The sequence below is a fragment of the Pocillopora verrucosa genome, chromosome 10, assembly GCF_036669915.1.
Source record: "Pocillopora verrucosa isolate sample1 chromosome 10, ASM3666991v2, whole genome shotgun sequence".
In the NCBI taxonomy this organism is placed as follows: Eukaryota; Metazoa; Cnidaria; class Anthozoa; order Scleractinia; family Pocilloporidae; genus Pocillopora; species Pocillopora verrucosa.
The window spans coordinates 12,817,613-12,844,203 of NC_089321.1; the positions used below are offsets into that span (position 1 = coordinate 12,817,613).

Below are 26,591 nucleotides of genomic sequence, written 5' to 3' on the forward strand. Positions count from 1 at the left end.
GCATGAAGTGTAGTTCACAGCAGAGAGGGCTTGCAACCAAGTTACTTGAAAAATCTCAGTTACACAGCATATAATGAGATCATGCTGTAGCTGCGACATAAAATTGGTTTTATCACCCGAATGACCGATGCCTGTCGTATTCTTTTCTCACCCCTAGTGGGTGGGGGATGATGCCATGCTTCCAATGCTTTCAATCTTGGATATTCTGCGCTTCTCCATTTCCTATATTGAGCAAATTCTAGCAAATTGTCTGCCATTTATAACTGTTCCGGCAGCTTCTAGGTGTTGTGTGTCCTTTGAGAAAAATATATCACTATACAAGCTGCATATGGCCAGGCACTTTGCCTGAGGAAAAGCAAATCGTACTTTCTGAGTTTTTCAGTAAATTCATATTGTGCTTTGCTACCTAAATATATGTTCTAAATTTCATTTTATACTTATCCTCTTGATAATGGCGAAAATAAGAAATACAATGAGACTTTTAATTCAAACTGCATCATATGTCTAGTACATGCATTCAGTGTATGATACCATCACATCACAAGAAACAGGACTTCTCTCTAACCTTGCCAATTCTTAATATTCAAGTTCAAAAGGAAAAAGGGAAGCGGTGCCCATCGACTGTCCCGCACCCAATGCACAGTTCAAGTCTTAACATATCAAATTTAAATTTTCCCTGCGGCACTATCACTAGAGCGTTCAACCTTCAATCGACAAGTAAAGCTCACTTAGTGCTTTAAGAGTATAGATCAACAAAATAATTCAATGGCCTTATCACTTTTATATTTTGACGACTGTTGCGCTCTTGGAAAAGTTACGTATGATCATATGGCAAATGAATATGACCAGTGTCAGACTTCTCGCAATTTCCTTTCAGCCGTTTATGTTTTAAAATTACAAAATTATCACTGATCGTGTGCAAGATCATTGATCACTCTTCTGAAGACATCTTTAGTTGGCCTTTTGGGTAGGTGAGTGAAATCGGAGGTGTTTTGCCGTTTCCTGTTGATGTAAACACCAAGGTTAAACTATAAACTCTTGCATTCAGTGTGATGCAACGTAACGAGGATCAGTTCCGGTAATTGCGCACTAAGAATAACAAAATTGACAAAAAAATATCATTAGCTTTCGTAGAAAAAAAAAAGGCCGGAAATAAGAACTGCTTACCCGGAATAATGCATCTCGAAGAACTGAATAAACTACAGGAAGCGGAAAATATACTCATTTCCTGGTTTTCAACTGAATTAGAATTTTTTTCTTTCAATGCATTCGGGGAAGTTCTCTTCTTGTAAGTTTCCAATTAACCTTTCAATCTACTGCTACTGCATTCGTTTATTGGCTGTTTGACTACTGCAGTAAGGCCCGGCACCCGCTTCTATGAATCGCTGGGTATACTTCACTGGACTTTGACGCGTCTAAGTCGAATGGGAAATCAATAATACAGAAAATTATCGTCAATTCAATATTGGAGTAGTCACCTTCTTTATTTTTCAAACTCCGTGGTCTTTGATTGTTATATTTGTTCTTTCTCTGGAATTTTCCTGTTTCTGCATGTTCTGCACGTTTTGAATGTTTTACGTAAATTCATCATGCGTGAAGAAGGAGTACACATTGTCGATTATTTAAAATAATTTTCAAGTAACTTTGTGCTAGCCTCAAACATCAAATAATTTTGGACAAATAAAACATCAGCGGTTCTCCTCAACTTCTAGTGAGAAAACAAACTTGAAACTCAAAATTGTTAAAATATCTACACTTCCGCAGGACACAAAGTTTTAGTATTCATCTTCTGGAAAACTTCTGCGAAGAAAAGGTCGGTTGTAGATTTCACCAGATAAGAGTACAAATCAAGTTTTTTTTTTTTTTTCAACCAATTTTATCTACGAGATTCTTCCAATGAGGGAGGACAGTTGTAAACAGGAATCAAATGATTTAACTTATAAAAAATGCTCCACCCAAATGAACTACTGCGTCAGCACTAAAAAGTCAACAGATATCAGATGTGCCTCGTTCTTAGGCGTTTATGTATTGTCACAGTGCCTGTTTTAAGCTCTAATTTCATTATGACCGCATTTTTTCTAGTCACCAAAAAAGGCGGTTGCAATATTTTGAAATTCGTAATAGATTATACATACGCTATACAGGAAAATATATATTGTAAATTTTGATGTACCACGGTCCCGCCGAAAATAAAAGACTACACTCGCAAAAAAAATGTAACAGATTTTTATCCGAAATTTCATTTTCCTTTTAAGACAGCGAGCTCTGGAGAAAGCACTATGGCACTATGGCACTATGGCACTATGGCACTATGGCATGAAGCGCCATAGCATGAACCGCCATAGCCTTCAATCTGTGACAACTGTCAATATTTAATTTGTATACCAACTGAGAGTAATGGGAAGATAAAGCGTATCAACGGTGGCGCATAAAAGTCTCGTTTACTTAAGCAATAAACCACTCTCGCTATCGGTTTACCTGCGCAATAAACCGCGTACGAGATGTTGGGAGAATACGACAAAAGTTGTTAAGCCACAAGCGGCGACAAAAGTATACAAATAGGAGGTCGTTCAACAAATTGACCAGCGGTAAGTACGTTATCTCTCTAGATAAAACCATTACTACTTTTGTTTCTCGTTGAGTGCACAGCTTGTAAGGCTGTGTGATAATGGAGATTTCAATGACCCATTGCTACAGATAGTTAACTTTCTCAGTAAAAATAAAACAAAACTGAAAGATAATCCCAAGGGATAACATCTGATAATCGAAATAACAATGAAGATCAAAGGCACCAATGACAGCGCACTAAAAAAACCAATAAGAACAAATCAAAGTGCTATACATCAACAGCGACAAGTATGTATTGCACTTTAAGTAAAGAGAGGAGAAAAAAGTGAAGTTGTTCGACTTTTAGTTCTCGTTCTTATGAAACTCGTCCTATAAAACCAAACAAAGGAATTGTTGTTATTGTTGTTATCGAGTTACTCCAACTTAACAATTATCCATATACACTATAAATACACTGTGACACCTCCAAGTTATTATAATTTCTAATTTTTTGAAGTTCCACTCAGGTTCGTGCTCTTTGATGGTATTCAGATTTCTAGTTTACTTTACCGCTAATGCATGAGTTTCTTTGCCGCTAAACCACTAAAATATATTTATACCGGGTCAAAAAAAATAAAAGTTGTGACCATGCCTTTCGCCAAAAGCTCTTACTTGCTCGAAAACCTGTGTTAATTAAAATCATCAGAATCATCTGAATCAATTGACATGCTCAACTCAATCCTCTCTGTGCGGTAAATCTCGAGCCCTAACACCGGCCAAACATGGCCAGGCGCTTTGCCCGAGAAAAAGCAAATCGTACTTTGTGAGTTTTCCAGTAAATTCATGTTGTGCCTTGCTACCTTAATACATGTTCTAAATTTCATTTTATACTTATCATAATGGCGAAAATAACAAAACACGACGAGACTTTTAATTCAACCTCCTTCATATGTCCAGTGCATGTATTCAGTTTATGATGCGATCACATGACTTAATTAATTCTTAACTCTTCAAGTTCAAAAGGTAAAAAAGAAGCTGGGCCCATCAACTGTCCCGCGACCAAAGCACAGTACAAGTCCAAATAAAATCCAATTTAAATTTTTCCCTGCGGCGCTATCACTAGAGCGTTCAACCCTCAATCGACAATCACTTTGTGCTTTAAGAGTATAGATCAACAAAATAATTTAATGGCCTTATCATTTTTATATTTCGACGACTGTTGCGCTCTTGGAAATGTTGAGTATGACCATATGGCAAACGAAAATGATCAGTGTTAGATTTCTTGCTGTTTCCTTTCAGCCGTTATATTTTAAAATGACAAAATTTTCACTAGTCATGTGCAAGATCATTGATCACTCTTCTGAAGACGTCTTAAGTAGGCATTTTGGGTAGGTGAGTGAAATCGGAGGTGTTTTGCCGATTCCTGTTGATGTAAACACCAGGGTTAAACTATAAACTCTTGCATTCAGTGTAATACAACGTAACGAGGATCAGTTCCGGTCATTGCGCACTAAGAATAAAAAAAAATTAACGAAAAAATATCATTAGCTTTCATAAAAAAAGAAAAAGGCCAGACATAACTTTCATATGAAATGAAATTTCTTCAAGAACTGCTTACGCGGAATAATGCATCTCTTAGAAATGAAAAAACTACAGGAAACGGAAAGTATACTCATTTCCTGGATTTCAACCGAATTAGAATTTTTTTCTCATTGCATTCGGATAAGTTCTCTTCTTGCAAGTTTCCAATTAATCTTTCAATCTACTGCTACCGCATTCATTTATTAGCTGTTTAACTACTGCAGTGCTTTCATTAGGACGCGGCACCCGCTTCTGTGAATCGCTAGGTATACTTCACCAGACTTAGACGCATCCAAGTCGAATGAGAAATAAATAACACAGAAAATTATAGTCAATCCAATATTGGAGAAGTCACCTTCTTTATTTTTCAAACTCCGTGGTCCTTGATTGTTAGATTTGTTCTTTATCTAGAATTTTCCTGTTTCTGCATGTTCGGCACGTTTTGAATGTTTTACGTAAATTCATCATGCGTGAAGTAGAGGTACACGTTGTCGGTTACTTGATGTGTTTTTTTTGTTTATCTTGTTTCCCACTTCTGTACGGTAACTCCGCAATCACAATTAATAAGTCTCAGCTCGAACGTCGACTTCTTCGTTGTACGGATCAAATTTGTCATAAATTACATTAAGTACGATTTAGTTCTCGTCCACAGAAGTTTCGGAGAAAAGAGGAAAAAGATAAAAGAGTATGTATTATTTATTAATAAATCGTTTCTATATTTAGATAAGCACCCATATCTTCGATAAATAACGTATGTCTCTCTTCACTCGGAAATGAAAACTACAAAAACATAACAACAAAAGAAAACTACAATCCGGCAAAACTACCACGATTCATTACTACCACCAACTATCTTGCACACTCCCCAAATATTTTTAAAAAATAAAGCAAACATGAGTAATTATGATTAATTATGAAAATTATCTCGGCCTCCTACAGCTTATGCTGTGAACACTCATGCAAAAGAGTTTAACAAAAAAGCCCAGTTTCATTTGCATCGCATTGCGGAAGGAGCCCTGAAATGTTGTTATGATATAGTGACTTAAAAATACATTGAGATGAACACCGGTGGCTTTTAATTTCTCCGTTCAAAAGCAAAACTTTTAAATGCTGCCATAATAACATGATTTTATCCTCGCTTAAACTTAATTCGCTACCACATGAATGAAAGCATGTTTTCAGTTCTCGTTGTGTTATTTGCTCCCTGTTTTGCTGGTATTTCTGTCACTGTCTGGTAAAATTATACTAAGATGCTTATGTAAGTAAAATTAGATAAAATGCGTTAAAAGAAGATCAAGAAAATGAAAGTGAATATCCTACTAATCGGGTATATTTGCTCTACCTAGAGCAAACAGACATATCCAATGTGTAATGCACAGTGTAAATATGATTGATACTAGTATTAAGTTACTCCAATTAATATTGAAAAAAATGTCTATAAACATGATTTAAAACGTTTAGAATTACCTCGACGCGAGTTCACCTTGCTAAACGCGCCTCGTTTACAGGCGCTGAGATATTGTCACAGTGCCTAATTTATACCCTAATTTCGGAATCATCGCTTCTTTTCTAGTCAGGAAAGAGGCAACTCTTATATTTTGACGTTCATAGAACGATATACGTACGTTATACAGGAAAATATAAATTGTAAATTTTTTATTTACCACAGTCCTGCCCAAAACTTTCACACTCAAAACATATAACAACACTCTTATGTGAAATTTCATTTCACTTTTAAAACAGCTAGTTCTGAGGAAAGAACCATGGCATGAAAGGAATCGCGATAACTTTTAATCCGTGATAACTGTCAATATTTAACTTTTATGCCAATTGGAAGTAACGGAAAGGTGAGGCGTATAACCAGTCACGCATAAAAGTCACTGTTTACTTAGACAATAAACCACACTATCTATCGGTTTACCGCCGCAATAAACCACGTGGGAGATGTTGGGACAAAAGTACACAAATGGGGAGGTCGTTGTACAAATAGAGAAACGGTAACTACGTTATCTTTCTAGATAAAACCATCCCTACTTTTGTTTCTCGTTTAGTACACAGCTTGTAAGGCTGTGTGATAATGAAGATTTCTATGATCCATTGCCAGGATGGTTATCTTTTCCTCTTTTACTCCATCAGTGAAAATAAAACAAAACTGAAAAAATAATCCATATGGATTGTGTAAAATCTCGGCTTTCGTGTGCTACCTGGAAGACTTTGTGCCGGTAATGAAGATTTCTATAAGTTATTAACAGAGATAATTACCTGCCACCACCCTAGCCCGCTCTCAAAAGAAAAAGAAATGAGGAATTACGATTGGGTATAAAAATATATCCGAGCAGCCGCTGATTTTACGAGAACCCTACGACACATGAGCGCTGAATTGTCACGTATAAGCTTATTGAACGGATGTAGTCCATGTTTAAAAGGGAAGGAATTAATGATCAGCAGAGTCACCAGAGTCAAGTTATTCAATCAAACTTGATGAGCGTACATAAACTATAATAGGGCTTTGCATAAAGACTTTTACAAATAGACAAACGGTAACTACGTTGTCTTTTTAGATAAAACCACCTCTACTTTTGTTTCGTTTATTGCACAGCTTGTAAGGCTGTGTGCTTATGAAGATTCTATGATCCATTGCCACAAATGGTTTACTTCCCTCTTTTTCTTCCTCGGTGAAAATAAAACGAAACTGGAAAAATAATCCATGCAGACTTTGTACAATCTCTGCTTCCGTGTGCTACTTGAAAGACTTTAACCCGATAATGAAGATTTTTATAATTTATTAGCACAGATAATTACCTTCGCTCTCCTTCGTTAAGTCTGAAAGAAAAAAAAAATCAAGAAGGAATTACCATCGGTTATAGAAATACATCCGAGCTTAAGCTGATTTTATGAGAACACTACTACACAAGAGCGCTGAATTGTCACGTTTAAGCTTATTGAATGGGTGTGGACTATGTTTAAAAGGGAAGGAATTAATAATCAGCAGAGTCACCAGAGTCAAGTTATCCAATCAAACTTGGTGAGCGTACAGAAACCATAATAGGGCTATGCATTGACTTGGACAAACGGTAACTACGTTCTCTTTTTAGATGAAACAATCCCTACAATTGTTTCTCGTTTGTTGCCCATCTTGTAAGGCTGTGTAATAACGAATATTTCTATGATCCATGGCCACAGATACCGGTAGTTATCTTTCCTTTTTTTCTCCCTTTAACTTTTATGCCAATTGGAAGTAACGGAAAGGTGAGGCGTATAACCAGTCACGCATAAAAGTCACTGTTTACTTAGACAATAAACCACACTATCTATCGGTTTACCGCCGCAGTAAACCACGTGGGAGATGTTGGGACAAAAGTACACAAATGGGGAGGTCGTTGTACAAATTGACCAGCAGTAAGTACGTTATCTCTCTAGATAAAACCATTACTACTTTTGTTTCTCGTTGAGTGCACAGCTTGTAAGGCTGTGTGATAATGGAGATTTCAATGACCCATTGCTACAGATAGTTAACTTCCCTCTTTTCCTCTCTCAGTAAAAATAAAACAAAACTGAAAGATAATCCCGGGGGATAACATCTGATAATCGAAATAACAATGAAGATCAAAGGCACCAATGACAGCGCACTAAAAAAACCAATAAGAACAAATCAAAGTGCTATACATTAACAGCGACAAGTATGTGTTGCACTTTAAGTAGAGAGAGGAGAAAAAAGTGAAGTTGTTCGACTTTTAGTTCTCGTTCTTATGAAACTCGTCCTATAAAACCAAACAAAGGAATTGCTGTTATTGTTGTTATCGAGTTACTCCAACTTAACAATTATCCATATACACTACAAATACACTGTGACACCTCGAAGTTATTATAATTTCTAATTTTTTTGAAGTTCCACTCAGGTTCGTGCTCTTAGATGGTTTTCAGATTTCCAGTTTACTTTAGCGCTAATGCATGAGTTTCTTTGCCGCTAAACCACTAAAATATATTTATACCGGGTCAAAATAAATTAAAGTTGTGACCATGCCTTTCGCCAAAAGCTCTTACTTGCTCGAAAACCTGTGTTAATTACAATCATCAGAATCATCTGAATCAATTGACATGCTCAACTCAATCCTCTCTCTGCGGTAGATCTCGAGCCCTAACACCGGCCAAATATGGCCAGGCGCTTTGCCCGAGAAAAAGCAAATCGTATTTTCTGAGTTTTCCAGTAAATTCATGTTGTGCCTTGCTACCTTAATACATGTTCTAAATTTCATTTTATACTTATCATAATGGCGAAAATAACAAAACACGACGAGACTTTTAATTCAACCTCCTTCATATGTCCAGTGCATGTATTCAGTTTATGATGCGATCACATGACTTAATTAATTCTTAACTCTTCAAGTTCAAAAGGAAAAAAAGAAGCTGGGCCCATCAATTATCCCGCGTCCAATGCACAGTACAAGTCCAAATAAAATCCAATTTAAATTTTTCCCTGCGGCGCTATCACTAGAGGGTTCAACCTTCAATCGACAATCACTCAGTGCTTTAAGAGTATAGATCAACAAAATAATTTAATGGCCTTATCATTTTTATATTTCGACGACTGTTGCGCTTTTGGAAATGTTAAGTATGACCATATGGCAAACGAAAACGATCAGTGTTAGACTTCTTGCTGTTTCCTTTCAGCCGTTTATATTTCAAAATGACAAAATTATCACTAGTCGTGTGCAAGATCATTGATCACTCTTCTGAAGAAGTCTTAAGTAGGCATTTTGGGTAGGTGAGTGAAATCGGAGGTGTTTTGCCGATTCCTGTTGATGCAAACACCAGGGTTAAACTATAAACTCTTGCATTCAGTGTAATGCAACGTAACAAGGATCAGTTCCAGTCATTGCGCACTAAGAATAAAAAAAAAATGACGAAAAAATACCATTAGCTTTCATAAAAAAAGAAAAAGGCCAGACATAACTTTCATAGGAAATGAGATTTCTTTAAGAACTGCTTACCCGGAATAATGCATCTCGAAGAACTGAATACACTACAGGAAGCGGAAAATACACTCATTTCACTGGATTTCAACTGAATTAAAATTTTTTTTCTCAATGCATTCGGGTAAGTTCTCTTCTTGAAAGTTTCCAATTAATCTTTCAATCTACTGCTACTGCATTCGTTTATTGGCTGTTTAACTACTGCAGTAAGGCCCGGCACCCGCTTCTATGAATCGCTGGGTATACTTCACCGGACTTTGACGCGTCCAAGGCGAATGGGAAATCAATAAAACAGAAAATTATCGTCAATTCAATAAATATTTGAATAGTCACCTTCTCTGTTTTTTGAAACTCCGTGGTCTTTGATTGTTATATTTGGTTTTTCTCTAGAATTTTCCTGTTTCTGCATTTTCTGCACGTTTTGAATGTTTTACGTAAATTCTAGAAGGAGTACACATTGTCGATTACTTAAAATAATTTTCAAGTAACTTTGTGTTAGCCTCAAACATCAAATAATTTTGGACAAATAAAACATCAGCCGTTCTTCTCGACTTCTAATGAGAAAACAAACTTGAAACTCAAATTTGTTAAAATATCGCGCCATAATACGTCACGTAAATCAAATTCGGAATTTTTTTGCACAGATGTTAAGTTTTTATGAAACGCTTAACCTAGGACTACAAAGACAGAAACAAAGACAGCCAATGAACACTTTGGCATCTAGCGTACTGTTAATTTACAAAACAAAAGAATCTGCAGTTTCCATAGAAAGCGAAGGAGAACGTGTTCTTGTGGTTACTGGTTAGCCAAACATGATTATGTGACTTTTTTAGAATGCATTAGTAACAATGCACACTTTTTTAGACGAGAATAATAGGATAATCTTGTGACTTTCCCAATAAACAAGACTTGTGGATTTCACTGCCGCATATCTTTAATAACAACGATCAGATAAACAATTGTCACAAGGGAGACTAATGTTTAATGATTGTTTGCCGAAGTTTATGACAACGAAACTTCGTTTTTAGCCGGTTTGTTCGCAGAGGAACCAATGGGCCAAAGAGAGGGAAATTGTTTTTCATACCATTCGTCGGCGGGTGCTTTACCGAGGTAGCCGCGTACTCCAAATCTTATTGAAAGTACTGTTACTCAGAGGCAACGTTTATTAACTGAACTAAATGTCAAAGTAAAGGGAGGCAAGTTTCTTAAAACTACTATGGTGCTGCTTCAGTGGAGAGTATAACAAAATGATTTCCTTTTTATCAACTTTGTTGATAATTCAAATTGGCCACCGTAAAGAGATTCAAAGACCGACAACTCGAGCGTTAGCCCCTCCTCAGACGTTTCCGGTAAACCCTCAAACATAAAAAAATTGCTACTTCTATGCCAATTGAAAGTAACGGAAAGATGAAGCATATAAACGGTCACGCAGAAAAGTCACTGTTTACTTAAGCAATAAACCACACTTTCTATTGGTTAACCGGCGCAATAAACCACGCGTTAGATGTTGGGAGAACATTAGAACATAAATGACCTCCCCATACATAAATGACCTCCCTAATGCCTCTGAATCAACAGGCCCTCTGCTTTTCGGTGATGACTCCAGTATCTTTTATTCTCACTCAAACCCAAATTGCTTAGAATTCGTACTTATTTTGAACTCCAAAATATTGATATTTGGCTAAAATGCAATAAGCTCTAAGTTAATATAAAGAACAACTACGGACCAGAACAGCCAGTAATTATCAAACGCATTTGTGCCGTACAAATCTCAAGCAATTTCAAGCAATGTTTCAGTCACTCGTTCGTCAAACCTTCTTAGTTTTAAGACGAAAATACAAGAATTTTTACTTAAATAATCACTGAATTGGCCTAAGCACACATTCGCAGCACTTTTCTTTTCTTTATTTAATAATATAAGCGAGGTGGCTCTCCCATAAGCCCGGTGGCTTCCTTGGTCTCCTCGCCTTCAAGCTATAACCGCTGTAAAATAAATTTTTTGTATTGCGTAAATAAGGCAAATAAAAGATGATGATGATGATGATGATTTAAAGCCACAAACCGGAGACAAAAGTATACCAAGGGGGGGGGGGTCGTTGTACAAATAGAGCAACGATAACTACGTCATGTTTCTATATAAAACGATCCCTACTTTTGTTTCTCGTTTAGTGCCCAGAAAATCGAGATTGTTAAAATAGGGTGCTTGTCAATAACAAAATGACGAAAATCAAAATCGTTACGTTAACATGCAAACGCTTAACCGAGGACTACGAAGACAGAAACAAACACAGCCTTTGAACACTTAGGTGTCTAACTATTTATTGAAAAAAATTAAATTGCAATTGTTGTGAAAACCAGAACAAGAGCAAATGACTTTTTTTTTGAGAAGAAATCGACGGCTCGACGAATGTTTACGATCTAATAAGAAACACGAGTCGTGGGAACAGTTACAATTCATTGGCTGACTGATTTATCCAATTACCCTATGTAAACATTATTAGTGGACTGCATCAGTAATAATAAAAACTTCTGTAGACGAGAATAACAGATTAGTCCTAAGGTTTTTAAAATAAATAGAACTGTTGGAATTCACTACCACATATCTTTAATTTCACCCAATGAAAAAAGGAGCCGAGAAAAACCAAGATCACAAAATATACGTTCTACGTTGCCACTGATTAGCCACTGATTAGCCACTGATTAGCCACTGATTAGCCAATTGAAAGTATGCAGACCTTGTGTACAAAGGAAATCAACGCTTAGCAGAATCTACCTGGTCATCTTATTTATTTCAACTTCACGAGTGTGCATAAACTTTAAGAGGGCCATGAACGCATAGAGGGAGGGGTCCGGTAAAGTGATTAACCTGCGCCTCCCCATCACACCCGTTCTCAAGGGGTACACAAGAAATATTTTTTCCTTTTTCCTTAAATAGTAACAATAAAACATTGCCGAACAAATAATCAGCTTGTCTGCCTGTTTTGGTGGTCGTTTAAAATGTAGAATCGCAAGATGAACAAGAAAGAGATTAGAATGGATACTGTCAGTCTGTAGTTCACTATAATCTATTATATTCTCTATTCATCTTGTCTGTGAGACAAGACCGAATGCCACACAAATTGACAAACCGTAACCACGTTATCTTTCTAGGTAAAGCTATTTCTGCTTTTGTTTCTCTTTTAGTCCACAGCTTGTAAGGCTGTGTGATAATGAAGATTTCTATAATCCATTGCCTCAAATACCGGTTGTAATCTTTCCTTTTTTTCTCCCTCCGTGAAAATAAAAAAAATTTAAAAAATAAAAAAATAAAAAAAAAGAATAACTTGGATCACAAAAAATGTGATCACAAAAAAAGGACCGGAGACTGAGAGGCTTGTTTCCAATTGCAAGCAGAAGAAAACTCTGTAAACAATAAGCAACTGTGAGTCAAAAAGTGATGTACGGAGGGAAAACGATAGAATCCGCCTTGGCCAGGAGAACTAAGGTTTGGATCGTAGCATCAAAAATTGAGAACGTTTCCGTACATGTCCATGTGGAAATTTGATACTCACATGATATTTCCTTTTATTATTTTTGTACCCTGCTTGCTGAAAGTGTTTAGTATGCGAGTTTGGATGGTTACCAATATTCTGGATCTCTCTGTGACTTTTTGGAAGCTTTCAAACAAACTCACAAAGTAAGACCTAAAACACCTCGCGATCTTGAAGAGTTCGTTTGGGCAACTTTTACCCATTTCCAGCAAAAAACGAAAAAGATCTTGAGTCTCCGAGAACATACTGACCTAAATGTCGGTAACTAGTAACTCTATGTCCTTTCAGAGGACCTTTTGGGAAACTCAAGCAGCAGGTTTGCATGTCAGCAAATCAAAGATTTGATCAGAAATAAAACGAGCAGATAAACAACTGTAACAAAGAAGACTAATATTAATTTTAATGATTGTTTGTCGAAGTTTAACACCGAAAACTTTGTTTGAAGCCAGTTTGTTCTCAGTGGAACTACAGAGCCAACCAGAAAGAAATCGTTTTTCAAACTATCCTCCAGCGGGTGCTTTACCAAGTTAGCCACGTACTCCAAATCTTATTGAAAACTCTGTAATACTTAGAGGCGATATATATTAACTAAACTAATTGTTATAAAAAAGAGAGAGGCAAGTTTCCAAAAACTAATGTGGTGCTTCGTCGGTGGAAGTAAAGATATAAAAATATATATACATTTTTTTCCTTTTAATCATCTAAGTTGATATTTCGAATTGGCCACCTTAAAGAGTTTCAAAGGCTGATAACTCGAGCGTTAGTCCCTCCTCAGACGTTTCCGGTAAACCCTCAAAAGAAACATAAATATTTGCATATTAAATTAAGTAAAAACCGCGCAGACACTCAAAAGAATAATCAATCAAACAAATGGCTTTGGGCATGCTAGTTTTCATGGTCGATTTTACACTCTTAAATGCCACGCTTTACCCTTCTCACTTTCATTATAGATATTATTTTACAAAAAAAAATTGAGTTGTTGGTATTCAGTTTGAAAAATGTATTTTTTTCAAACTGAAAAAAAGTGCGTAATTTTTTTCCAAGCATTGACCTCCGCGAGATGTTGTTACAATAAAAGACTAATTTACCTAAAAAACAAAAGTATTTTCCTAACTCCTAGTGTATTCGATACATAAATAAAAGTTAACAGAAACAAATACAAGGGTTATTTATCGCAGAAATGTCTGATTAAGCAGGGCCGTTGCTTTTCTTAACTTTATGAGGTCGAAGATTTTAGATATATGAAAATTCACATATTTGCACTGCGGTGGAAAGATGAAATTAGAAGAACACTACTGAAACTAGTAGTTGTGAGTAGGACCTGAAAATAATTTCAGGCCCGTCCGGGATTAGAACCCATGACCTCTGCGATACCGGTGCAGCGCTCTACCAATTGAGCTAACAAGCCAACTGGGGAACTGGTCAATGAATTGGGTACAAATAAACATCCGAGTGAATGAAGATTTTAGATATATGAAAATTCACATATTTGCACTGCGGTGGAAAGATGAAATTTGAAGATCCTCGCAGCTAAGAACATTATTACATTTATGAGGTCGATTCCTCACGAATTTCCTTTATCTTCTCAAATTATAGTCCAAAGTGCAAGCGAAATGCGAGCCTCGAATACCAAAACAAGAAAAAACAAAACAAACAAATTGTTGTTAACAGATTGGTATTTGATACTTCTTTATGTATTTTTGTTTGTTTTCTCCCTTTTATACTTCGTGTACAGTGCGCAACTTGTAAGACTATGCGGAATTAAATTGAGAACTACAGAGATTTAGTAACACAGCCAACTGCATTCACTTTTTCAGACGGAGGAAGGTAAGCAAACTGAAAAGTACTACGAAGTAAAATTTAAATAATCTCAGTTCCCTTTTGATTTTGATGAGAATATACCCGGATACCCGAATATCCGGATACCCGGATACCCGGATACCCGGAGGACTGATATGATGACTGATTGCTTTCATCAACATCCTTTCTAAAGAAAAAATTATGCTTCATACACGATGGCGACTGTTTCACCAGGGTCTCTAAACATGAGCAAACTGATGAAAGAACGAGGCGGCGGGCCGAGTGCTTTTATTGTATTCGAGTTTTTAGAAACCCTGATGAAACACGAAGCCCGAGTTTATAGAATGGCTTCTCGAAAGGGTCTAATTTATTAGCAATAAACGCAAAAGCTAAATAAAAATCATGCTTGCATTTAGTGTTTGCTTTGTTTTGTTTCATAAACTGCTGAAACATGAACAGATCTGCTAGTCAGTGTGATGAAATATGTTTCTGTGTTTTTTACAAGAGCAGCTTTTCAATTAGAGGCAGTCTCACTTGAAGTTCATTTTACCAAGTGAAAAAGATACAAGGTAAAGAAAAATAAAAAAAAAAAGGTGGCGGCATCATATTGTTCCTTGAGCTGCTACACACTGGAGATGAAAGGCTCGAGCAAATAAAATTTGGAAGACACGTGAAATAAATCTATGTTCTCGAAACCTAGGTGTGAAAAAAAGTGAAAATAGTGAAAATAATTCTCATTAACAACCGCAACCTATTATCTTTGTGTTACTTCTAACTCTGAGAAGTCAACCGCCATTGCCCACCCTCCCCCCCCTTAATTTGAACAGATAATATGAAATTTTATGTGTGAAAAAAAGAAAAAAAAGCGAAGAAAAAAGATAAACGATTTTTGCCGCTGTTGTCTCTCTCAAGCAATGAAGAGTTGCCGTTAACCAATCATATTTAATACACGATTCAACGTAAGGTTGTGAGATCTGACATGTCCATCATCAGATTTATTTACCTCAGGAAAACAAAGCATTCGTAGTAAAAACATATATATACAACGTGAAAATAAAGCGCCAAGACGTTCGAAATACCTAGCCCTAGAAACCGTTAGAGAAGGTAACGCTTTAAACGGATCAGTTGAGATGGAATAGCTTAGTCATTTGCGAAATTCAATTTACACCAGTCCATTCTGGCATGAGTAATGTGGCAAGATTTCTCTCTCAGTCACTGGGATTCAATTTATAGCTTCCCACTTAGAATTCAGTATACCAAGCTACAGTACGGTTTTTTTTAAACCCTTGGCGCTAAAGGAGCGAATCGTAATTATTTGAAGCAAAGATTTCTTAATGATTTCACCTAACTACATTAGTAACTTAATGTCTATTAAGTCGTGTTCTGTTTATTTCCATAGATCGAATTCTTCATTAATTTTGGACCGTCCCAGGGGGCGCATGTTGTCTACATTAGGAGCTCGTTCATTTTATGCTTCTGCCCCCACACTGTGGAACTCAGCCTTCCAGCAAATATTCGGGAAATAACATTACTCAGCATTTTTAAGGAAAAACTTAAGACCCATCTATTAATTTAGCTTACGACAAATAACTTTTCTTGGGGATGGTCAATTATGTATAACTATTTAGCATAAGGTTTATAAATATTTCTTACAATTCATCATTGTTACTGTATTTTTATATATATTTTTAAATTCATGTAAAGCGCTTTTGATCATTTTTATGTTACAAGGTGCTATATTAAGTGAATAAATAATAAAACCATAAAAACTGTAAATAAACACCAAGTTATTATGATTTTCAGTTGTTTTAAAGTTCCACTCAGCTTCGTGCTCTTTGATGGTATTCAGATTTCCAGTTTACTTTACGGCTAGTGCACGAGTTTCTTTGCCGCTAAACCACTCAAATCAGTCTCTAAACCATAAACTTTAAAAAAAATCTACCTGACCAAAATAATTTAAAGTTGTTACCAGACCTTTCGCCAAAAGCTCTTACTTGCTCGAAAACCTGTGTTAATCTCAATCATCTGAATCAATTAGATATCTATAGTTATTTAGACTAAACCTTCGTTGCAGGCATATAATCAATGTAATCATGTTGGCCTACCAAATCCCTAGTTACTTCAAGTTGTTGGAGACCAATTCCGCGAGTTAGAAAGTAAAAACACAAAGTCTTTTAAGTTCACTGAATTTTTCTTTTCCTAGCTACCTTCCGCCCCATGCTCTTCAACAGGTGTTGTAATTTCCCGTTTATTACACTTCTAGTCCATGCGTTTATTTGCCGTGTTCCAAAAAGTTTAACCAGAAAGCGATCCAATGAGAGTCAATATTAAAAAGGTCAATAGAAATCTGTGAGAAGAAAAAACAGATGTCTCCCAGCGATGCACGAACTCCAGAAAGTTTACGTCGCTTTCTAGGGTTCACGAGACGCCACCGGTTTTATCTGGAACGGCCAACTGACTGCGCAAATAAAGAGGGACTCGCATGTGGTGTAATTCACAGCAGAGAGGGCTTGCAACCAAGTTACATGACAAATTTCAGTTAGATAGCATATAATGAAATCACGTTGTAGCTGCGACATAAAAGTGGTTTTATCACCCGAATGACCGATGCCTTTCGTGTTCTTTTCTCACCCCTAGTGGGTGGGGGATGATGCCTTCTAGTCCAAACATATCAAATTTAAATTTTCCTTGCGGCGCTATCACTAGAGCGTTCAACCTTCAATCGAGAAGTAAAGCTTACTAGGTGCTTTAAGAGTATAGATCAACAAAATAATCCAATGGTCTTATCATTTTTATATTTTGACGACTGTTGCGCTTTGGAAAAGTTACGTATGACCATATGGCAAATGAATATGACCAGTGTCAGACTTCTCGCAATTCCTTTTAGCCGTTTATGTTTTAAAATGACAAAATTATCACTAATCGTGTGTAAGGACATTGATCACTCTTCTGAAGACGTCTTTAGTTGGTCTTTTGGGTAGGTGAGTGAAATCGGAAGTGTTTTGCCGTTTCCTGTTGATGTAAACACCAGGGTTAAACTACAAACTCCTGCATTCAGTGTGATGCAACGTAACGAGGATCAGTTCCGGTAATTGCGCACTAAGAAAAATAAAATTTGACGAAAAAATATCATTAGCTTTCATAAAAAAAAGAAAATAAAAAGACCGGAAATAACTTTCATATGAAATGAAATTTCTTCAAGAACTGCTTACCCGGAATAATGCATCTCTTAGAACTGAAAAAACTACAGGAAGCGGAAAGTATACTCATTTCCTGGATTTCAATTGAATTAGAATTTTTTTTCTCATAGCACTTGGGTAAGTTCTCTTCTTGAAAGTTTCCAATTAATCTTTCAATCTACTGCTACTGCATTCGTTGATTGGCTGTTTAACTACTGCAGTAAGACCCGGCACCCGAATTTGTGAATCGCTGGGTATACATCACCGGACTTTGATACGTCCAAGTCGAATGAGAAATCAACAACACAGAAAATTATCGTCAATTCAATATTGGAGTAGTCACCTTTATTTTTCAAATTCCGTGGTCTATGATTGTTAGATTTGTTCTTTCTCCGGAATTTTCCTGTTTCTGCATGTTCTGCACGTTTTGAATGTTTTACGTAAATTCATCATGCGTGAAGAAGGAGTACACATTGTCGATTACTTAAAATAATTTTCACTGGTAATTTTGTGCTTGCCTCAGACATCAAATAATTTTGGACACGTAAAACACCAGCAGTTCTTCTCGACTTCTAGTGAGAAAACAAACTTGAAACTCAAAACTGTTAAAATATCGCGTCATAAGACGTCACGTAAATCAAATTCGGAATTTTTTTGCACAGATGTTAAGTTTATATGAAACGCCTGACCGAGGACTACAAAAACAGAAACAAAGACAGCCATTGGACACTTTGGGGTCTAACGTACTGTTGATGTATAAAACAAAAAAACCTGCAGTTACCGTAGAAAGCGAAGAAGAACGTGTTCTTATGGTTACTGGTTAGCCAAAACATGAGCAAGTGACTTTTTAGAATGCATCAGTAATAATGCACACTTCTGTAGACGAGAATAATAGGATAATCCTGTGGTTTTCCCATTAAATAAAACTTGTGGAGCTTATGGGCCAACGAGAGGGAAACTGTTTTTCATGTTATTCTCCGTCGGGTGCTTTAGCGAGGCAGCCACGCACCTCAAATCTTATTGAAAGCACTGTTACCTATAGGCAATATTTATTAACTGAACCAAACGTCAAAGTAAAGAGGAGCAAATTTCTGAAAACTACTATGGTTCTTCAGTATAACAAATAATTCGATAATTGATAATTCGAATTGGCCACCGTAAAGAGATTCAAAGACCGACAACTCGAGCGTTAGGCCCTCCTCAGACGTTTCCGGTAAACCCTCAAACATAAGAAAAATTGCACATTTAATTAGGAAAAATGGCGCATACAACCATTCGTAAAAACCGCGCATACACTCGTTATTTCCACCCTGTTTTGTTGTTGTTGTCAATCTGTCGCTGTCTGATAAAATTACACTAAGATGCTTAAATAAGTAAAATTAAATAAAATTTGTTAAAAGACAATCAAGAAAATGAAAGTGAATATCCTACTGATCTAGTATATTTGCTCTGCCTAAAGCAAACAGACATATCCACCGTGTAATGCACAGTTTGAATAGTGAAAAACTTTAAGATTAAAATTATTTAAACGGTAATAGATAACTGGAGATAAATTCCAAAACTCTAAAATGGAAAGAAAATTATAATTGTTAGACACTTGTAGTTCTCGTTCTCAAAAAACCCATCATTATTTTGTTGAAGATAATCTTGAACAAAATAATTTCCATTGTTGGTATTGAGTTGTTTCAGTAAAAATTGGAAAAAACACCCATACACACGATTTAAAACGTTTAGAGTTACCCCGGCGCGAGTTAACCCAGCTAAACGCGCCTCTTTTGCAGGCGCTGAGATATTACACAGCGCCTAATTTATGCCCTAATTTCGGAATAACTGCATTTTTTCTAGTCAGGTAAAAGGCAACTCTTACATTTTTAAGTTCTTAGTACAATATACGTACGTTATACAGGAAAATATATATTGTAAATTTTCATTTACCATGGTCCTGCCGAAAACTTCCACAATCAAAACGATATAACAACATTCTTATGCGAAATTTCATTTCCCTTTTAAAACAGCTAGCTCTGAGGAAGAACCATGGCATGAAAGAAACCGCGATAACTCTTAATCTGTGATAACTGTCAATATTTAACTTTTATGCCAATTGGAAGTAACGGAAAGGTGAAGCGTATAACTGGTCACGCATAAAAGTCACTGTTTACCGCCGCAATAAACCACGTGGGAGATGTTGGGAGAACATGAGAAAAGCTGTTATGCCACATGCCGGAGACAAACGTACACAAATGGGGAGGTCATTGTACAAATAGAGCGACGTTAACTACTTCCCAGATAAAACCATCCCTACTTTTGTTTCTCGTTTAGTGCACAATTCAACTTGTAAGGCTGTGTGATAATAAAGATTTCTATGATCCATTGCCAGGATGGTTACTTTCCCTCTTTCACTCCATCAGTGAAAATAAAACAAAACTGAAAAAATAATCCATATGGACTGTGTAAAATCTCGGCTTTCGTGTGCTACCTGGAAGACTTTGTGCCGGTAATGAAGATTTCTACAAGTTATTAGCACAGATAATTACCTTCCTGCTCCCTTAACCACTTTGAAAAGGAAAACAGATGAGGAATTACGACTGGGTATAAAAATATATCCGAGCAGCCGCTGATTTTACGAGAACCCTACGACAAATGAGCGCTGAATCACCTATAAGCTTATTAAATGGATGTAGACCATGTTTAAAAGTTTAAACGAGGAGGAATTGATAGTCAGCAGAATCACAAGAGTCAGTTTATCAAATCAAACTTGGTGAGCGTATATACGTACATAAGCCATAATAGGGCTATGCATAAAGACTTTTACAAGACAAACAGTAACTACATTATCTTTCTAGATAAAACCGTCCCTACTTTTGTTTTTCGTTTAGTGAACAGCTTGTAAGGCTGTGAAAATTAAACAAAATTGAAAAATACCTCTAATTTCACCTTGTGAAAAAAAAGGGAAAAAACTTGGATCACAAAAAATGTGTTCTGCGCCTCGAGGCAAGAGACTGAGAGGTTTGTTTCCAGTTGCTAGCAGAAGAAAACTCCGTAAACATTAAGCAACTGTGAGTCACAAAGTGATGTACGAAGGGAAAAAATAGAATCTTCCTTGGTCAGGAGAGCAAAGATTTGGTTCGTAGCATCAAAATTTGAGAACGTTTGTGAACAAATGCACTTGGAAATTTGATACGCATATGATATTACCTTAAATTGTTTTTGGAGCCTGCGTGCTAAAAGTGTTTAGCAATATGCGATTTTGGATGGTTACCATCATTCTTGATATTTCTGTGACTTTTTAGAAGCTTTCAAACAAACTCACAAGGTGAGACCTAAAACACCTCGCGATCTTAAAGAGTCTTTTTGGACTACTTTCACTCATTTCCAGCAGAAAGCGGAAAAAAGAGTCTGCGTTTCCGAAAACATACTGACTTCAATTTCGGTAACCAGTAACTCTGTGTCCTTTCAGAGGACCTTTTTGTGAAGCTCAGGCAGCAGGTTTTCATGTCAGCCAGTGTAAGATTTTGATCAGAAATAAAACGATCAGATAAACAATTCTTACAAAGGGGACTAAAATTTAATGATTGTTTGCTGAAGTTTAACACCGAAAACTTCGTTTGAAGTCAGTTTGTTCTAATTGGGACTAATGGGCCAACCAGAAGGAAATCATTTTTCGCATCATCCTCCGGCGGGTACTTTATTGAGGTAACTACGTAATTTAAATCTTATTGAAAGCACTGTAATACTTAGAGGATACATTTACTAACTGAACTAAGCATTAAAGTAAAGGGGGGCAAGTTTCCAAAAATTATTGTGGTGCAGGGTCGGTAGAGGATATAAAAGAAGTAAGTTTTCCTTTAAATCAACTAAGTTGATGTTTCGAATTGGCCACAGTAAAGAGTTTCAAAGGCCGATAACTCGAGCGTTAGCCCCTCCTCAGACGTTTCTGGTAAACCCTCAAAGGAAACATAATATATTTGCACATCAAATTAGGTAAAAGCCGCGCATACACCCATAAAAAAAAAAAATCAATCAAACAAACGGCTATGGGCAAGTTAGTTTTCATAGTCGTTTTACACCTCTTATAAGCTACGCTTTACCCTTTTCACTTAATAAATATATTATTTTACAAAAAAATTGGAGTTGTTGGTATCCAACTTGGATCCATATCGATTATAAACAATGCCGGCTTGTTACTTGGAAGAATTTGTGTCAATGAAGATTTCTATGATTTATTAGCACAGGTAATTCCCTTTCATATCATCTTAAAATCAGTTATTTTTGAAAAGAAAACAAAACGAGAAATTGCGACATGAAAGTTCTTTCAGGCCCGTGAGAGAACACTCCCAGATAAGAGAGCTAAATTATCGCTTAGAAGAGATACAGACCGGCATGGTGTAAAGGAAAGGAACTAATAAAGTCGGTAGAGTCTGTAAAGCCAAGTTATTGTACGAATCTCTAGGACACCATGCATGCAAAGACAGAGAGGGATAGGGTGAGTCACTTTCACTGCTCACTTTTTAAAAGGCCTGGGAGACTTAAGTCACTGAGCGTATTTCAAGTTAGTAACATGTGAAGGTAAAACTACTAATCACTTGTAACTTCACGTAAACTACACTTCAAAAACTAAAGTTTAAATAGTTCAAAATCAAAATAACTAACGATCGAAAAGTTTTTAGAGATCTAGTTCCTAAGTAAACCGAAAATAAACACAAGTTTTCAAATTCAACATAGTCACTTCGTCGATTTCAAATTCTTGAACACATATCACAAATAGGAAAGATACTCATAAAAGGATGGAGGCTATCCATAAAAGGATAAGCACTTAAAAGAAGTGGGGGAGGGGGGGGGGAAGTGGTTTGAGTAACTTGTACCATATCAATATCCCGTTTTCATAACCCTGAGGGACTTAAGTCACTGATCGCAGCATTTTATTTCCGTTACATGTAATGCACGTTAAAAAAAAGTTAGAATTGTCTACAAAGGGAATATTACAAATCGAATAGTTGTTAAAGACCTTTAGCTCGAGATACACACCGGCAAGGTGTAAAGGAAAGGAACTAATAACGTCGACAGAGTCTGTAAAGCCAAGTTATTGTACGAATCACAAGGAAGCCATGCTTACAAAGACAGAGAGGGATAGGGTAAGTCACTTTCACTACTCATCTTTTAGAAGGCCTGGGAGAATTAAGTCACTGAGCTTATTTCAAATCAGTAACATTTAAAGGTAAAACTACTGATCACTTGTAAGTTCAGGTAAACTACACTTTAAAACTAAAGTTTAAATACTTCAATATCAAATAACTAACGATCAAAAAGTTTTTAGAGACCTAGTTCCTAAGTAAACCGAAAATAAACACAAGTTTACAAAGCCAGCGTAGTCAACTCGTCGATTCCAAATTCGTGAGCGCATATCACAAACAGGAAAGGTACTTATAAAAGGATGGAGGCTATCCAGAAAGGATAAGCAATAAGCATTTAAAAGAGGTGGTGGGGGGGGGGGGGGGGAAGTGGGTTGAGTAACTTGTACCGTATCAATCTCCCGTTTTCATAAGCCTGAGGGACCTAAGTTACTAAGCGTAGCACTTTATTTCCGTTACATGTAATGTACGTTAAAAAAGCTAGAATTGTCTAAAAAGGAAATATTACAAATCGAATAGTTGTGAAAGACCTTTAGCTCCAAAGTAAGCTGATAGAATACGGCATTTCAACTGAATAGGAATTTTATCGTACTGCATTCGGCTTAAAGCTTATCGTTAAAGCTTCGAATTTACCTTTCAATTTATTGCTACTCAATTCGTTTATTAGCTGCTAAGAAGCAAAAATCCTGCACGAACAGCAAAATACTTCTACTTGTGGGAATAATTGCGTACGCATGCATGGTGCAAACCTCTCACGAGCCTGAGAAGCGATTTCCAATTTTCAAGACAAGAAAAAAAGCCGTCTTTTGTTTGTTTGCTTTCTTGTTTTGTTTCTTTGTTTTGCTTTGTTGTTGTTAGTTTTTTAATCGATTTACTCCAATTTAAATGTGCTAATAATGAAGAATTCTATAATTCATTAGCATAGATAATTACCTTCCATCCTCTTCCTACGAGCTGAAAAGAAAAAAAAATAGCAATTACCATCGGGTATGAAAATACATCCCAGCCCCCGCTGATTTTGTGAGACATTTAAGCTTATATGCGTATAAAACGTGTATATTGTCACGTATAAGCATTGAAAACGGATTTACATCATGTTTAAAAGGCAACGAATTAATAGTCAGCAGAGTCACCAGAGTCAAGTTATCCAATCAAACTTGGTCAGCGTACATAAACCATAATAGAGCTATGCATTAAGACTTTGACAAATAGAAAAAACGGTAACTACGTTATCTTTCTGGATAAATCCATCCGTACTTTTGTTTCTCGTTTAGTGCACAGCTTGTAAGGCTGTGTGATTATGAAGATTCTATAATCCATTGCCACAGACGGTTTACTTTCCTCTTTTTCTGCCTCGGTGAAAATAAAACAAAACTGGAAAAATAATCCATACAGACTTTTTACAATCTCTGCTTCCGTGTGCTACTTGGAAGACTTTGAGCCCATAATGAAGATTTCTATAATTTATTAGCACAGATAATTACCTTCTTCCTCCTTCTTAGAGTCTGAAAGAAGAAAAAAACAAGAAGGAATTACCATCTGTTATAGAAATACATCCGAGCTTAAGCTGATTTTATGAGAACACTACTACACAATAGCGCTGAGTTGTCACGTATAAGTTCATTGAGAGCATATGGAATATGTTTAAAAGGGAAGGAATTAATAATCGGCAGAGTCAAGTTATCCAATCAAACTTGGTGAGCGTACATAAACCATCATAGGGCTTTGCATACAGACTTTTATAAAGAGTAAAACGGTAACTACGTTATCTTTCTAGATAAAACCATCCGTACTTTTGTTTCTCGTTTAGTGCACAGCTTGTAAGGCTGTGTGATTATGAAGATTTCTATAGTCCATTGCAACAGACGGTTTACTTTCCTCTTTTTCTCCCTCGGTGAAAATAAAACAAAACTGGAAAAATAATCCATACAGACTTTTTACAATCTCTGTTTCCGTGTGCTACTTGGAAGACTTTGAGCCGATAATGAAGATTTCTATAATTTATTAGCACAGATAATTACCTTCGTCCTTCTTCTTAAAGTCTGAAAGAAGAAAAAAACAATAAGGAATTACCATCGGTTATAGAAATACATCCGAGCTTAAGCTGATTTTATGAGAACACTACTACACAATAGCGCTGAGTTGTCACGTATAAGTTCATTGAGAGCATGTGGAACATGTTTAAAAGGGAAGGAATTAATAGTCAGCAGAGTCAAGTTATCCAATCAAACTTGGTAAGCGTACATAAACCATCATAGGGCTTTGCATAAAGACTTTTATAAAGAGTAAAACGGTAACTACGTTATCTTTCTAGATAAAACCATCCGTACACTTACAAAAGAAAAAAAAACCTTAGATCACAAAAAATGTGTTCTGCGCTTCGAGGCAGGACACTGAGAGGTTTGTTTCCAATTGCTAGCAGAAGAAAACTCCGTAAACATTAAGCAACTGTGAGTCAAAAAGTGATGTACGAAGGGAAAAAATAGAATCTCCCTTGGCCAGGAGAGCAAAGGTTTGGATTGTAGCATCAAAATTTGAGAAAGTTTGTGAACAAATGCACTTGGAAATTTGATACGTACATATTACCTTAAATTGTTTTTGTAGCCTACGTGCTAAAAGTGTTTAGTATTATGCGATTTTAGATGGTTACCATCATTCTGGATATTTCTGTGACTTTTTAGAAGCTTTCAAACAAACTCACAATGTCAATGAATATTTCTATGATTTATTGGCAAAGGTAATTCCCTTTGATATCGTCTTAAAATCAGACATGTTTGAAAAGAAAACAAAATGAGAAATTACAACATAGAAGTTCATCCAGGCCTTCCTGAGTTTACTAGAATGCTCCTAGATAAGAGAGCTAAATTGTCGCTTAGAAGAGATGCAGACCGGCAAGGTGTAAAAGGAAGGATCTAATAAATTCGGCAGAGTCTGCAAAGCCAAGTTATTGTATGAATCACAAGGAGGCCATGCATGCAAACACAGAGTGGGGTAGGGTGAGTCACTTCACCTCTCACTTTTTAAACAGCCTAGGGGACTTATTGGGCTAAGCGTATTTTAATTCAGTAACATTTAAATGTAAAACTACTGATCACTTGTAATTTCACCTAGACCACACTTCAGAACTAAAGTTCAAATGGTTCAAAATCAAAAATAACTAACGATGAAAAAGTTTTTAGAGATCTAATCCCTAGGTAAGCCGAAAATAAACACAAGTTTACAAAGTCAACATAGTCACCTCGTCGATTCCAAATTCCTTAGCGCATATCACAAATAGGAAATATACTCATAAAAGGATGGATCCAAGCCCCCGCTGATTTTTTGAGACGTATAAGCTTATAAGCGTATAAAACGTGTATTTTGTCACGTATGAGCATTGAAAACGGATTTATATCATGTTTAAAAGAGTACATAAACCATAATAGAGCTATGCACAAAGACTTTAACAATTAGAAAAAACGGTAACTACGTTATCTTACTGGATAAATCCATCCGTACTTTTGTTTCTCGTTTAGTGCACAGCCTCTAAGGCTGTGTGCTTATGAAGATTTCTATAATCCATTGCCACAGATGGTTTACTTCCCTCTTTTTCTCCCTCGGTGAAAATAAAACAAAACTGGAAAAATAATCCATACAGACTTTTTACAATCTCTGCTTCCGTGTGCTGCTTGGAAGACTTTGAGCCGATAATGAAGATTTCTATAATTTTTTAGCAATAGCAAAAACTATTGTGGTGCTGGGTCGGTGGAGGAAATAAAAGAAATATGTTTTCCTTTTAATAAACTAAGTTGACATTTCGAATTGGCCACCGTAAAGAGTTTCAAAGGCTAATAACTCGAACGTTAGCCCCCT

The 26,591-nt window shown here is 36.3% G+C and overlaps 2 protein-coding genes across 7 annotated transcripts in view; both read right to left on the reverse strand.

The window, feature by feature from the left end:
• Positions 1 to 26,591, reverse strand: part of LOC131769281 (uncharacterized) — a 126,423-nt gene that overhangs the window by 78,012 nt on the left and 21,820 nt on the right. The gene's annotated exons all lie outside the window — the stretch shown is intronic.
• Positions 1 to 26,591, reverse strand: part of LOC131769277 (uncharacterized) — a 79,001-nt gene that overhangs the window by 37,998 nt on the left and 14,412 nt on the right. For all 5 annotated transcript variants that reach the window (XM_066173156.1, XM_066173155.1, XM_066173154.1 and 2 more), the window contains 4 exons: positions 24,761 to 24,781; positions 24,224 to 24,244; positions 23,673 to 23,693; positions 6,931 to 6,951 (listed from right to left, as the gene is read on the reverse strand). In XM_066173156.1, the coding sequence (XP_066029253.1) occupies positions 6,931 to 6,951; positions 23,673 to 23,693; positions 24,224 to 24,244; positions 24,761 to 24,781 (84 nt within the window). The remainder of the gene's footprint in view (positions 1 to 6,930; positions 6,952 to 23,672; positions 23,694 to 24,223; positions 24,245 to 24,760; positions 24,782 to 26,591) is intronic.